Genomic DNA, 14,824 nt, shown 5'->3' with positions numbered 1-14,824 from the left:
TAATTTGGCGTACTGAAAATAAACTACATTTTTAATTCAGCTACACCTGAAAATCTCTTACAGTAACATCTGGAAATTGTATAAATTGTTAAGTCAAGAAAGGGCAAAACAGGAAGCGTGAGTGACCTCAGGTGAGGGCAGGTCTTTGAGGGGCAGGTCATTGAGCGGCTTTCTCAGGAGCTTCTTTCCCAGAATAGAGCGAAGGTGCTGCGCCATGACCGCCTGCTGCTCCACTGAGCAGTGATTCTCCAGGGACAAGATCAGAGGATACGGAGATGTCTTTGGAGAGAGAGACATGGTTATTACAGAGAACCAGTTATTTAAGGGTCAACTAACAAAAATGCAAACCAAAAGATTTCCATCATAGGCTGTTAAGATTCATGTGTCTGCACCTTGAAGGCGTACTGAGCGATGGTCTCAATGACTTCTTTAAAGAGCACTTTGGAGGTGAGTGTGTGTCCGTGGTAGATCATGGGCTCTCCTTTATCACCGTCCCAGCAGTCCAGCTCAACACAGCGACAGCCCTGATGCAGAGCTCTGAAACAAACACAGAACCCATGAGTTTACCCACAAACACAGCATGAACAATAAATATCACCCCAGTATGTGAATTAGCCTTGTGTATTGTATCTCATAACACAGAGATTATGTTTTGTACAGCTGCCACTGGTGATCAAATATTTCATGAGGTAAAAGCCTGGATTGAAAATGGGCTTTACAGATTTCCGCAGAATTGGATTACCTTATTGCTGGTCCATAGTGTGTGCACTTAAACATATTAACGGCTCACAGCTCTATTGTACAATTTTTTTTTTTCCAATTCCACAGAATTCTGCAGTTGATAAAGATGTTTTTTTTTCTATTTAATCTAACCCTATAAATGATTACTTTAATTGTTGGTTTACAAGAAATATCTAAAATAAAATATAATAAATAAAAATAAAAATATAATTAAATTAAATTGTTGGTTTATCCTAGTCAAGTTTATTTAAGCAACAATTAAGTAATTCAGATTTTCTACTTCAAGATATTTTGGATGTTACCACATGAATAATTATTAGGTTTCCCTGAAAATATTTTCTTTACGTTGCAAAATAATGATAGGACATTTTTTTCATAGCTTAAATACTTTTTCATAAGTCATGCTTTTTTTTTTTTTTTTTACTATTCATAGGTTTGGGGACACATATTTATCAAAGAATCCCCCCAAAAAGCAACTGCTCTTACAAAAACATTAAGCAGCACAACTGTTTTAAACATTGTTAGTAATAAGAAATGTTTCTTGAGATGCAAATCAGCATATTAGAATGATTTCTGAAAGATCATGTGACACTTAAGACTGGATTAATGACTATCATGGAAATAAATGACTCTTTAAATATATAAAATAGAAAACATTTTAAATTGTAATAACAATTCATAATATTACTGTTTTTACCGTGTGTTTGGTGAAATAAAGGCAGTCATACAGCCAGATTTATTAACAGCGCAACTGTTTTTTTAGCGTTAAAATAGTACTATCAGGATTTACTAAAGACGCGCCGTAAAGAGTTAGCACTGAAAAGGGGTGGACAGTTATATTGCGCCATACCTTATTGAATATGCATTCGTAGGAGTTTCCCTTTCAGACACAAAATTCATGGGAGGATAGTATTAAAATCGATCACGCAACACAATTTACTAACAGTTGCTCTCATCAAATTACTGGTATTTGCGCCATTATGTAATGCCCGAAAAAGCATGTTTTAAAGAAGGGTTCATTTGGGCTGCTCTTGGTAGATTGCACTGGTCATTATAAAAAACGTGATGCATCTGTTTTCTTTAATTTGTGATTGTCAGTAAATCACATGAAGAATCTTTCTCTCCCATCAGCACTTTTATGGAATTGTGTTCTAATGCTAATTTACCCTGTTTAGTAAACCCTGCCCATAAAGAGCAAGAGAGATTTTCTTTAAACTGTGGTGCTGGAGGCAGATTACAATATGCAGTTGGGTGGGTGTTGTACCTGATATAAGGCTCGGTGCTGCTGGCACTCGTCACCTGGTCTTTGGTGAGGTATGTATTATGAGAAGAAGAGATGTAGTAGTGCCCCAGCGGTTGGCTCATGTCCTGATGCACATGAGCGTGATCCGGGTTAAACACATCATTCTCTTTCGAGAGCATGTACATGGTGAAACCGTTCTGGGTCATGAACAGATTCTTCCGGGCTGAGGGTCAAACGTTAACATGGTTAAACACAACCTTCAGTAGAACTGGATAAGAAAATGTTTTATTGTATCACTAATGTATTACTCTCAGTTCTAGTAAGAGCAGAAAGGAATAACCAAGGTTAGTCAGGTATTTGACACAATAGCCATTGACACAATACAGAGCTATGCACTCACACTAGTTCTTGGAAATGGACGGGTGTGGTTTTTTCAGTTTACTGTTGGACCTACGCTCCAGTTTTCAATAGGCTGGATATTTTACATCATTAGATCACACAATGACAAACTAAAAACCAGTTCTGAGTTGGCCTTTGTGCCATTTTTACTGACAGTATATTAACAGTAGAGGAGAACAGCAAGGGAAATGTGAGTTAGATCTAAACTTACACTGCCCACATGAGCACCATGGGTCGACTGCTAGACAACACCTATGACAAATAACTCCTTTTGTTGCGACTCTAAAAGTTGATGTTTGTTTCTCAAATTAAAGTACAGGGCTCAAAAAAAAATTTATTTTTATTTTTTCTGCTGGGTCAGATTTGTACTAGCACTGTTTCATCCCCATAAAAATGTTATGGCCAAAATTATTATTTACTTTTATTTTGTTTTAATAATATATATATATATATATATATATATATATATATATATTTTTTTTTTTTTTTTTGATCGTGTGACTGAAGCCTGCTGAAAATTCAGCTTTGAAATCGCATGAATAAATAACATCTCAAAAAAGAAAACAGTTATTTTAAATTGAAATAATATTTCACAATATTCCTGTTTTACTGTATTTTGGATCAAACAAATGCAGCTTTTGGTAAGCATTGCTGGAGACTTCCATCAAAACATAAAAAAAAATCTTACTGATCTCTATGGAATAATTATTTTTTTTTGTATGTCGTAATACATGCGTAAGTATACATACCATATAAATAAAAATATTTCTGATTCAGCATTGCAAGAGATATAAAAATAATTTTTAAAAAGAAAAAGTGGAATTCAAGTAAGTTGCATTTTGGGAAGTCTTGTTTATGCAAGTAAGTATATAAATATTGTGAATGTTGTTGTCTACTCTCCTGGATGTATACACTGTAAAACTAAAGTATAAAATATCTAAAGGTATAAATAAAGTTTCTACAACACCACAAACTTTTAAAGAGTATAAAGAGAATATATGATGGCTGTGTACCCCAGTCGTTGAGCTCATAGGTGTGGATAAGAGTCTTTGCATGGGCCAGTGATGCGTCTTCGCCCTGGTCCCCAAGAAAATCCCTCAGCTCCATGGTGGTGAGCACACAACCATTACTGGAATAATGCCTGAACACCGCGTCCAATTCTGGCCTGCGCATCAGCTCACGGCAGAACTCCTCTATCTCCACGTGATCCAGCCGGCCATCACCAGAGCGATCACACTTCTACAGACAAGAGGAGGAATAAAAGAGAGAGACATTGCTTGAGGCTTCACTTAAATGAAATTATTTTAGTTTATATGACAGCTGTTGCCACTCGCATATTTATCTCTCACACGAACCTTAAAGAGTGTACGTGCATACTGTTCGTTCAGGTCAATGTTGATCAGCTGTAGCAGATGTTTCACCTCATCGTAGCTCATCTTCCCATCCTGATTCTGATCCGCACATCTCAGATAGCCACGAATCCAAGTGTGCACAGTTAAGGAAAACTAGACAAACCAATAATACGCATACACAACATGCTGCCAGCCATATGAAAAATCTCTCTGCTAATTACAAATATAACGTAATTACTCTTTTTGTGCAAAGAATGTTTCTTGTAGCTTCATGAAATTATGGTTGAACCACTGATGTCACATGGACTATTTTAACGATGTCCTTACTATCTAATGGATTTGTGTCTATTTACAGTTAGGAAATTACTAGCACTTTCTCTCTGCAGATATGGCTTTAAGGATATTGGTCCAGCTTTTCTTTCTGGCTCATGTTGGAAACACAGTCCTTAAGTGTGCGCAGGCCTCGAACCCAGCGCTCTGCTTCATCCTGTGTAGAGCAGCACAGATCCAGGCTTTTCCTTCCTCCACGGAAGACCACAGTGAAGCAGTGGGTTTCTGGAACCAGACCTACCATTCGTCGCAGACACTCCGACTGACAGCCCTCCCGCACACACTCCACCTCCGTCACACAGACTGACCGAAAGAACCCACACACACACAAATGTGTAATTGGACCATCGTTCCTAATAATAATTTACATAATCAGTTACTTAAATGTGAAAAAGTTTAATCTATGCACAATTAGTGGCTGCAAGAACTGCAAAAAATAAATAGTTTTAAACACCAGTTTGGCCACATAAAACACATTTCTAGGATGCCTTGGGTGGTTGCTGGGCTGATTCTAGCATGACTAGCATGTTGTTAACATATTTTAAGCATGTTGCTAGCATGATAAGCATGTTAATAACTTAAAACACTAAATTAAACTAGCAAAATTAAAAAGTAAATATATTAATCTATAAACAAAATTAAACAAAAATGAATAAACTAAAACAAACTCTTAGCTGTATCATTCAAAGGACACTCCAAATGATATAAACTAAGCTAAGATAAACTACTTGAATAAACAAAAACAATTAAAAAGTAAACATATTAATCTAAACAAAATTAAACAAAAATAAATAAACTAATAGCAACTCTTAGGTGTATCATTCAAAGGACACTTCAAAGGATATAATCTAAGCTGAGATAAACTACTTGAATAAACAAAAACAATTTATATTTATTAAAAATAAAACTAAACTAAAATTAAATTAAAGAGCCACACAGATGGGAAATCAAAAATTACCTGTATTACAGTGTATGATGTAGCTGTCCATCAGTGTAAACAATGTGCAAAGTAATTAAACCAAACAGTACACGATTTATAAAGTTATTGGCTTCTAAAGTAAGGGAAAGAACCGCTGAATCGCTGAAACGAGTCGTTATTGATTTCAAATCTTTTGCCCATCTCTATGTATGTCACTAGGAGCACTTTGCATAATAATCTCCGCCTACCGTCTTGAGAGAAACGGAACTCTGAGCTGCCCCCCCCCCCCCCCCCCCACACAGACGCTCTGGTTGGTGTGAGAGCATCATGTCGAGGAGACAGTGTGTTTTTAATTGTAAAGGCAAGTTTGTTTTATTTTCACTGCCAAAGAAGATCAGAAGAACCAATGGCTAAAATTCATTTTTACCACCATACAAGAGTAGTACAACAAATCCTTGAAACATTTCACTGATGAGTGCTTTTCTAATCTCAGTGAGTACAAGGCAGGATTTTCAAAGTGTTTGGCCATAAACGCGAAGTATGATTATGAAGTTATGTGTCTGTTTTCTCCCGAGCGTCTTATCAGTATGTGTGCTGTCTGCAGCCTTTCTCTGCGCTGATCGTCATGTACAAACACATCATTAAAATGAAGTGTAACTCTGTGAATACTCAACGAAGAGACATGAGAGAGATATCTAAAGAAAGCTTGACATGTCTACTTTGAAACTAAACAAGTGGTGCCGAAAACAGATATTCTGCGATAAAGTAATCCATATGAAAACAACGCGATGTCTGTTTTTCATGTCTCCCTTCATGACCACGCCCCTCGCTGAACGCGCTATTCAGATTCAAACTGAAGCGCGCGGCTTGAATACACCCACACAGAAGAAAAAGCAGCAAGACTGTTCAAGTTTTTTATTTTACTGTTTGCTTTGCGATGAGAGGAATAAGACATAATTCACCCCAAACAGATGCTAACGCATAGTTTACCGTGGAGGTGTGTGCGGAACAACCAATCAAACCTGAATATGTTAGTTGACCAATCAGAACACAGTATGCTACCGAAAGGTGGGGTTTAAGGAAACTGAATCTTTTGAACAGCTTTGCGTGAACCGTTTGGGGATCTCTGAGAATTGAGGTAATTTTAAAAGGATATTTTGACAAAATGACAATGTTTTTTAACCTTGGATGGATTTAAACCTAATGTACAGGACTTATAAACAGTGATAGGAAGCTTAGAATTTTTCATCTTACTGGCTCTTTAAACAAACTAAAAGCAAGTCTTAGCTGGGCCATTTAAAGTAAGACTTCAAAACAAAGAAAACTAAACTAAATAATAATTTAAATAGGACTTTTGGTAACGCGCAAACTCTGATGGCTGCTAGTAATGGGTAATTCTCAAATGATTTGTTCATTTTGAACAAATCTTTAATGTGACTCAGTATGAACGAGTTGTCTCGGGGAGTGATTCGTTCAGTCACGCATGCGCAACTTTCCATGGGTTCTGTAATTAAATTAGTTCACCTGTTTCGTGTCTTCAGGTTTTTGGAGTTGTTTATTCATTACGTGACTGCCCCATACTTAACCAATGCAGTTTGAGTCGGAAACGGAATTGATTGGTTCATCTCTCATGTCTTTGGGTTTTTCAAGTCGTTCGTTCATCACGTGACAGACCCATAAGCTTTAACCTATGCAGTCTGAGCCGAAAAGAGACTAAATGATAATAACCAACTCTTCATTAACTTTGTTACCACATTCAATGTTATGGAAAAGAACCATCATGACAGAAATTCACATATTTATAAACCGTAATAAATAAAAAGCTACAATTTAAGACAAGAAATACATCACGTAACTGTAAGAGTAAATAATAATGATAATAATAATAACTATGCATCCATTTGTAAGGAAATGTATTTATCTATCCCATGCTGTCACATCATGTGACAAAAAAATGAACCACTCGAAAGACTCAAAATATGAACTAATCAATTCTCTCTCCAGCTCAGACAGTATAGTTTTAGCTAATGGTGCTGTCATGTGATGAACGAACGACTCAAATCGAGGACTTAAAAGATGAACCAATCAATTATTTTTTCGGCTCAGACAGCATAGGTTTAGATTATGGGGCTGTCACGTGATGAAACAGCATTTGTTCGGCAATGTGGTTCAGGCCTTTACCGCAGAGCTGCCCCCAGCGGATTTATCTCCCGCAGTTGTCCCAAGTCACCAACAGTTGCTGTATGCAGAGAGTACAAGGGATCGGGAGGGAGGCAGAACAGTGTGAGCTTGCAGAGCTGCTTTGTGCTTACAGTAAATGTCTTCTCCACTGGACCGACAGACCTCGGCCGCACAAACCTTGTCCAACATGACATTCAAACCCGGCCTGGCCCACCTGTGAAACAGCAGCCGCGTAGAATAACATTTAAGAAACAGCAAAGTGCCAATAAACACATCCAGCAGAATCTGGATGCTGGCTTGGCCTCCCCAAGTAATAGTTTCTGGGCTTCACCCATACTAATGGCGAGAAAAAAAAGCCCAAACACACTGCCTGTGTGTAGACTACCAGGCACTAAATAAGTGCACCATCTGTATCTGACTAGTATACTTTTGTGATGGGCAAGGACATAAAGGAAATGCTCCAGTACCTGGCTAAGGTCTTTGACTAGTCTACGCCTGGCCAACCTGAAAATGAAACCACCAAGTGTTGTGTCTTCCACCGCCAGGTAGTCTAACTGAGCCACATCGTCTCAGAGCATGGTGTAGCTACAGAGTCTTGTCAAGTAGGGGTAGTACAACCTGCCATCACTGCCAGTACTTATTTATTCTCTGGGTGGACTACTGACGAACTGCGTACTGCCCAAGCCGCTGACTCTGATATTGCTCCCATCAAGAGGTGGATGTAGGAAAGCATGGAACGATTCTCCTGGGAAGATGGGTCACCCTACGTGTCGGCAAAGAAAGCCTACTGGAGTCCGTGGCAAAGACTGTACCTAAAGGATGGCATTCTATTACAACGTTACTACCTGAATGAGGGCCCTGAGCTTTACCCCAAGATTATCCTGCCGCAAGTTTTAAGGAAAAATGTCATGCACCAGATGCACGAGTGGACATTTCCTTGTGGAGCAAAAGCTGTCCTGGCTGCAGAACAGGTATTATTGGTACAAAATACGAGAAAATGTTTCACTTTGGAGTCACACATGCACCAGCTGCGTTGCAAAGGCTCGACAATTAAATAGGCCTCAGGCACCCATGGGTACCGTGTGAGTGGGTGCCCCCATGGAAAGGATTGCTGTTGATTTGACGGGCCCCATAAATTAAACAGATCAATTCAATCATTACATTCTCGTAGTGCAAAATTTTTTTCACCAAATGGGTGGAAGCATACCCCCTGCCCAACGACCAGGCTGTCACTGTGGCAGATGTTATAGTTGCTGAATGTGTCTGCTGTTATGGAGCACCCCTTAGCCTCTATAGTGACCAGGGCACCAATTTTGAATTGGAGGTCTTCAAAACAATGTGTGAGCTGCTCGACGTTGACAAGACCCATACAACTACCTTCCGACCTCAGTCAGACGGGCAGGTCAAGCAATTTAATGCCACTCTATAAAACATCCTAGCCACAACCTCTGAACAATGTCACTGGAAATAGGATCTGATGGTTCCCTATGCGGTGATGGCCTACAGAGCGACCAAACACAGTTCGACTGGATTTACCCCAAACACTATGCGCTTTGGCCGGGAGATAATTGACCTGGTCGCAGGAAACCCCCTCAGAGACACATTGACTCAATCATTCCCCAATATGTAGTTAAGATGAGAGAAAGGTTGGAGTTGGCACATCAAGTTGCAAGGCATGCACTAGGCCAATCGGTGGAAAGTGCTAAAAAGCAGTACGACAAGAGAGCAGCCAGGAAACGCTACAAGTCAGTGATGAAAAAAAGAGAAATAAATAATGTTTTGTTGGGAATTTGTTATTGTTCTATAATTGAAAAAAAAAGCTGTTGGGGGGAGCTGTTGCAGCTTGCATTGTGAACCTGACAACACAAGAATGAGTAAAAAAATGGCATGCATTGGTGACTTTGTCTGTCTCTTCCTTTGCATGAGCATGAACTGATGAGCTGTTGCGCTCCCGCTGGGAGTCGCTGAAGTGGGTAAAGTAACATGAAAGCACAGGGTCTACAGGTGGACGTCATCCAGCCACAGCAGACGAAAAGAGGAAGAGGCAACCCAGGGGAAACAGCCGTGGAGCGGATTGTGTGGAGCGACTGAAAAGTTTCAAATAAAAAAGAATGGCAACTGTGATGCATCCTCTGAACTTCCCTAATGTTACACTGTCTGTTTATTCTGGAGAACATGGATGGACAATAAAGGAACTTTATCATCACAGGTGTAACAGATATGCAGGTCAGCGATTCATGGGTTAAATTCTGTTTTATAAATTCAGACTGTTGGTACTAAATGCCAGCCTGGCTGGACTTAAATTACTTTACGATACCCATGCGAGCCTCAAAGGATACCTGAAACCCCCCCCAAATTCCTTAACACACACACACACACACACACACACACACACACAAAAAGAAACCTTTCTTTTTGTTCCTTACTTTTGTAAGTCCTTTATTAAATATGTATTTTGAACGTTTGTGTATTGCATAAAATGGTTAATCCTGGGTAAATGGTTAAAGTGCTGACTTATAAGTGGAAATGCTTGATTTCAATCTTATACTTTCTCAAAAAGAAATGTTCTGCAACCCCCACACTCCTTGGTAGCTCGTAAAATTTTACGACCACACAGGACCACAGGACAGGAAACCTAATCCTTACAAAAGAATGATAGAATGTACTCAAATGTAGTCTTAATGTGTATAGTATTGTTTTTGCGGTACATTAGAGGTTTCCCATATAAATTGGGAATATCTGCAGTGTTATCATGTGTTAATCAAATCTTTAAATGTGTGTAATTCTGCATTTGAATGTATCTTCATGTTTTGATCATTTGCACATATTAATTTTAGTATCTGTGTAATCGTCATGCTTTGACAGACCCATTTATCTAGAGCAAAGTAATGAAAAATGTATTTAATCTGGAATAATGAACTTGCTTTAATATTCCTGATGAAATCGGACAGGCCCTAAATCATTAGGGTGGGTTGTTCCCAGAGACAAAGGAACTTTCCCGCCGCTTCAGATCGCGGATGTTCATTGGGTGGTTCACGCGAAAAGAGGCGTGAACATCTCAATCTATAAGAGTCGACCGAACAAGGTCCGCCTCTCTCTTCTTCCTCTTCTCCGTTCTCGGACACGCTGCTCTCCAACGTTGCTTCCGCGCGGCCATAGGCCGCGCTCATAGCGCAAACCCCCTCAGCACAGGGGCTGAGAGAAAAAGCCATTTTAATGGCTCCTTTAGAAGCTTTCGTTTCGTTCTTTTCTTTTCTTTACTAAGTTTATTCAACTATTCGCCTCTCCACGCAAGGAAGACGAATTCTGGAACAATGTTTGTTGAACCTTTCAAATACCGCGCGAGGACAGAACAAAGGACCACGTACTCCACGCTCACGCCAAGCGCAGCGTGCATGCGCGTCACATGGCCTCCGTTTCATGGCACATGGCTGTTTCAACGGGAACAGCGCGTAAAGCTCACAAGCTCGACGCCGATCTCACGCCACTCACATGGGACACCTTTTGCAAGTATCACTTTCTCTATGGAGATTTAAATGCTGCTTTAAAGTGTTGTTATGATCTGATTTGTTGTTGGCTTCTAAAAGTTACTGACTATGATTTTCATACCTGAGCTCCTTATGTGATCCCATTCTATTCTCTCTCTCTCTCTCTCTCTCTTTCTCTCTCTTTTATTTGGATTCGTTATGTATTGTATAAAGCTTACTGTTTGTATTGTCGTACGCATATTTACTCTGTGTGATTTGTAGTTTGATGTATTACTAGTTTAATTATTAAAAACCCATATACTGACGATTGGCCTGGACTCCACCCCACTCACATTACGAGTCACTGAGATGTGTCTGATCTATAGCTACAAGCTCTAAATTTAGAAACTAAATTTATCATAAGGATAGGATAATATTTTCATGGCCAGAGAATACTTTTCCTTGAATTATAAAAAGTGATATCTTTATTGAAAATTGATAGGTCAATCTGGCTTGCTGGACAATCCACTGTTTGATTTGCAGTAATTTACAGTAAGAGATATCACAACAATTGATATGAAGAATGGAATATTGACATATTAATGAGTAAATTACAGTGCCCTGTGATTAGTATTGGTATAGGCAATTGAGCTATTTTTCATAATCAATAAAATTTAATGTAACTGCCATCTGAGATATATATTAATCAAATTCCTGATTAATTATTCAAATTCCCTATATATCATTTGAGTTAATTACTATGTAAAACTCATTGTTGTTACATTTTTATGGTGGAGAATGCGGGCATTTCAAACTTCGTTTTGTGAGCAATCAATCTGTGTATATGGTTTTTAATAATTTCTGCACGTGCGGTATGAAATTATGTAATGTTACTTGTGAGATAAGTCGCAAGACGCGAACTCACTACTGACTGAGGCAAAAAGCTGGTCAGTCAGCGCGCTAGGTATTTGTAGAAACTTAACAGTACAGTCACTGTTATTTTTGATGAAAGTAAACTGCAGTATAATGTTAAAAGTATCCTGTTAAGAAAGACCAAAATCTTTTTACAGTGAAAACATTTTAATATGAATAATTAAAAGATAAAGAAATCTTTTAATAGTTGCAACATGTAAATCTGAACCTGAGCGATGTTCCTCTGATTCAGTTAAAAAGGCCTTGCTTATTGAATTCGTGGTAAACCACAATAATATTCAAAAATAAAACGATAAAAACTCCTGGTCTAAAATTGGCTTAGCTACCCGATTTTTAAACCTAAAACATTTAAATCATAAGTGCTATTTTGATAAATGTTTATTGGAGTCAACAGTTGGAAAATTCCTGTTTTTATTACAGTTGTGTTTTGGAAGTGAACGGATCCTTCTTCAACCTATGTTAATATAGCACCTCAGAGATTAAAACCTTTGGTTTGTTACTTGTGATTTTTGATGCAGAAAATCAGCCTGACAAACGATCAGATAATTTCTAAGTCATATTGAAATTGTAATTCCTCTATCTAAACACCAGAGGGAAGGCGTGGGTTAGAAATTTCAGGGTACGCCCTGCTTTCTGATTCCAGCTTGCATGAGTGCAAAGCTGCCAACCTGTGGCCATTTCAGATAATGCGCTCTGATTGCTAATTTATAATCCCCTGTGATGTATTTTTGAATTGGATGCCTAAATTCTCGATAATTATTTGCATTTACAGCTTTGCTCGTGCGAATATTATTACAGGGAAACAAAAGAATGTTCCCTGCCTTTGACTATTTGCATTTACTTTGAGTTTAGTTCAAACATGATTTGAATTAAAATGTAATTGTTTAATAGTGGAAATCTAGATGTTTTCAGGTCAACCACTGATTGACCCACTTAGAAGGTAAGCCATCTAGTGGCAGTCTCCTGTTAAATCGACTAACAGACCTATGTCTTTTCCATTCTGTTTTGAATTGAATGTCCACTTTTACCCTCTTTGATTAATCTCACACTGTTTGATTAATTTCATGATCATTAATGATAACTTACAAGCTATCAATGGTTATTATAGGATATTATTCAGATTTTCCTTTTAATTCTTACATGCTTATTTTAAATTTTGATTTAAACCAGTTTTGAATTTTTAATTTGAATTAAGTTTTCTGCTCAGCAGGTTAAAGACAGAGAAGCAGTACTTCCCCCCCCCCCTTGTGGTGAAAACCAGCTACTCCTTCTCTCTTGTTTCATTCCTGTTTTTTTTATTATTTGATATTTATTATTTTGCTTCTCTTTTTTTTGACTTAGGTTATTTTGATAATTACCATTATTATCATAATTCATTTGTTTTGTTTTATCATGATTAGGTAAAGCTGTTACCTTTCCTCTCTACATATAGTTACTCAATTGATGTTAAACAAACCAAACCTTAATTAACTTTAAGTTTCCTTTGTTCATCCTTTGTGTATTTGATTGTAGAACTCCCTTGGTGATTGGACAGTCATCTCAGGTTTCCAGTGAGCAAGGCTGCCCGATCGGTGTTACCGATACTGGCTGCGAGTGAAACTCGGTCCCTCTTGTCTCAAGAGACATCAGCAATTTTGGCACTCCAAAGGTTGTGCTAAAAGTCACAAGCCGTGCTGTCCGGCGCCACGCCAGAGTAACGGAGGACCGGGGACACTGCGGTTCAGTGTTTGGGGAGCACCGGGGAGGTTGACCAAGCCACTGGTTCCCACCTGAATGACTTCAATTCAACCAGGTGAACCAAAAGTGATAAAACCTACCCACTTATTATAAGCCACAGAATATTAGATATTCCCCCGGATATATTTTAAGTGTTCTGACCCTTTTACTGCTTTAAGCCACACCATATTTCTAGGTTTCCTACCCAGATAGCCCACTCACCTGTTGGCCCCATCTTAAAACCTAGCAGTAGGCTTAGGCCTCCTTATTCCCACTAACACATTGTGTTTCTATTGTTTTCATCTCATTTCAAGTGTTGTGTTTCACTTTGATCTTTTTCTACCCTTTGTTCTGTTGTGATTTGTTTCTTTCATTTCACATAGAGACAGTAACCTGGGAGCCACCAACGAAGTTAAATAGTAGAGCGACAACTAGCAGCCGGTGTCATCACACGACCCGCTAGGCTACTGCCTGTCAAATCTCCATTTCAGGTCCTTCGTTGACCCAAGTTAATTGGCTACTTAACTGTCTGACTGTTTGCATCAGTCAGCCCCAAAATTCTCATAAACGGCACAGCCCGTATGAATATAGCTCGTTAAATGTAGAACGAACTTGCATTGGTCTTTTTGTGTGTGTGTGCTGTGCTTCTCTCACCGACAGAGAATCAGGATGTTCCAGGCATCCAGTCCAGCAGTCCACGGGGGCCACCTCTCGACATGGTTGAAAGCAGTGACGACCCCCTTCCTGCCCAAGGACGCCAGTAACCTGCAGCACCCAGAGCAACTAGACACCGAGCTAGATGAACTGATGGCACGCGATCCAAACCAAAGCGACTACTACAGAGAACTCACCAGGATCTTCGGAAGCCTAGTTCCCATTCTCGTCGCCCAGGCACGGCTCAGTGAACGGAGCAACATCGCGGAGGAGGCCTGGAAGGACCAGGCCCCAACCCAGAGTCATCTTGATCAGCTTCTCCTCGAGACCCAGAACCAGCGCGAGAAAGAGGACGACACAGATCCAGAGCTACAGACAGGAGTTGAAAGACTTCACAATGCCCTGCAAGATCTTCGCCTCGACACGGATCAAAAAAAACAGCTGGAGAGAGAAGCCAGAAAAGAACTCAACAAAAAACTCCAGCAAGGCGACGCTCTCCTAAACAGAGTAGAGACTGAACTGAAAGAAAGAGACTATAAAACCTGGGCCTGCAAAACACACTTGCAAGCGGCCCGAGCTAAATTCAACAAGCTTACTCTGCAGAGAGACGAGCTCCAAGATGAACTTGACACTGTTCACACAGAACTGAGACAATCTCACAGATTACAGAGTGGCTGGATCGGAGAAACGCACACCACAAAATTTCTCCCGGGCCGCCACTCCAACCCTTTCAGCCAAGAACCCAGAGCTGGAAAAGGGGGTGTAGTCTCCCTTCTAAGGAAATCACCAGCCAGCTTACAAGAACATCTGTCAACAACGGAGGGAAGAGAACCCTTCCAGAGAACGCATGTCACCAAACCCTGCACTGCTCACAGAGAACTTCACAAGC

The 14,824-nt window shown here is 39.5% G+C and overlaps 1 protein-coding gene across 2 annotated transcripts in view; it reads right to left on the bottom strand.

The window, feature by feature from the left end:
• Positions 1–14,824, bottom strand: part of LOC127953609 (1-phosphatidylinositol 4,5-bisphosphate phosphodiesterase delta-3-A) — a 42,599-nt gene that overhangs the window by 5,896 nt on the left and 21,879 nt on the right. For both annotated transcript variants that reach the window (XM_052552832.1, XM_052552831.1), the window contains exons 3-8: positions 4,140–4,368; positions 3,739–3,868; positions 3,397–3,622; positions 2,006–2,207; positions 393–537; positions 127–279 (exon numbers count right to left, since the gene is read on the bottom strand). In XM_052552832.1, the coding sequence (XP_052408792.1) occupies positions 127–279; positions 393–537; positions 2,006–2,207; positions 3,397–3,622; positions 3,739–3,868; positions 4,140–4,368 (1,085 nt within the window). The remainder of the gene's footprint in view (positions 1–126; positions 280–392; positions 538–2,005; positions 2,208–3,396; positions 3,623–3,738; positions 3,869–4,139; positions 4,369–14,824) is intronic.

Source organism: Carassius gibelio, chromosome B3 (genome assembly GCF_023724105.1).
Source record: "Carassius gibelio isolate Cgi1373 ecotype wild population from Czech Republic chromosome B3, carGib1.2-hapl.c, whole genome shotgun sequence".
In the NCBI taxonomy this organism is placed as follows: Eukaryota; Metazoa; Chordata; class Actinopteri; order Cypriniformes; family Cyprinidae; genus Carassius; species Carassius gibelio.
Note: the sequence above shows the minus strand (reverse complement) of the source record. Positions and strands in the feature narration are given on the sequence as shown.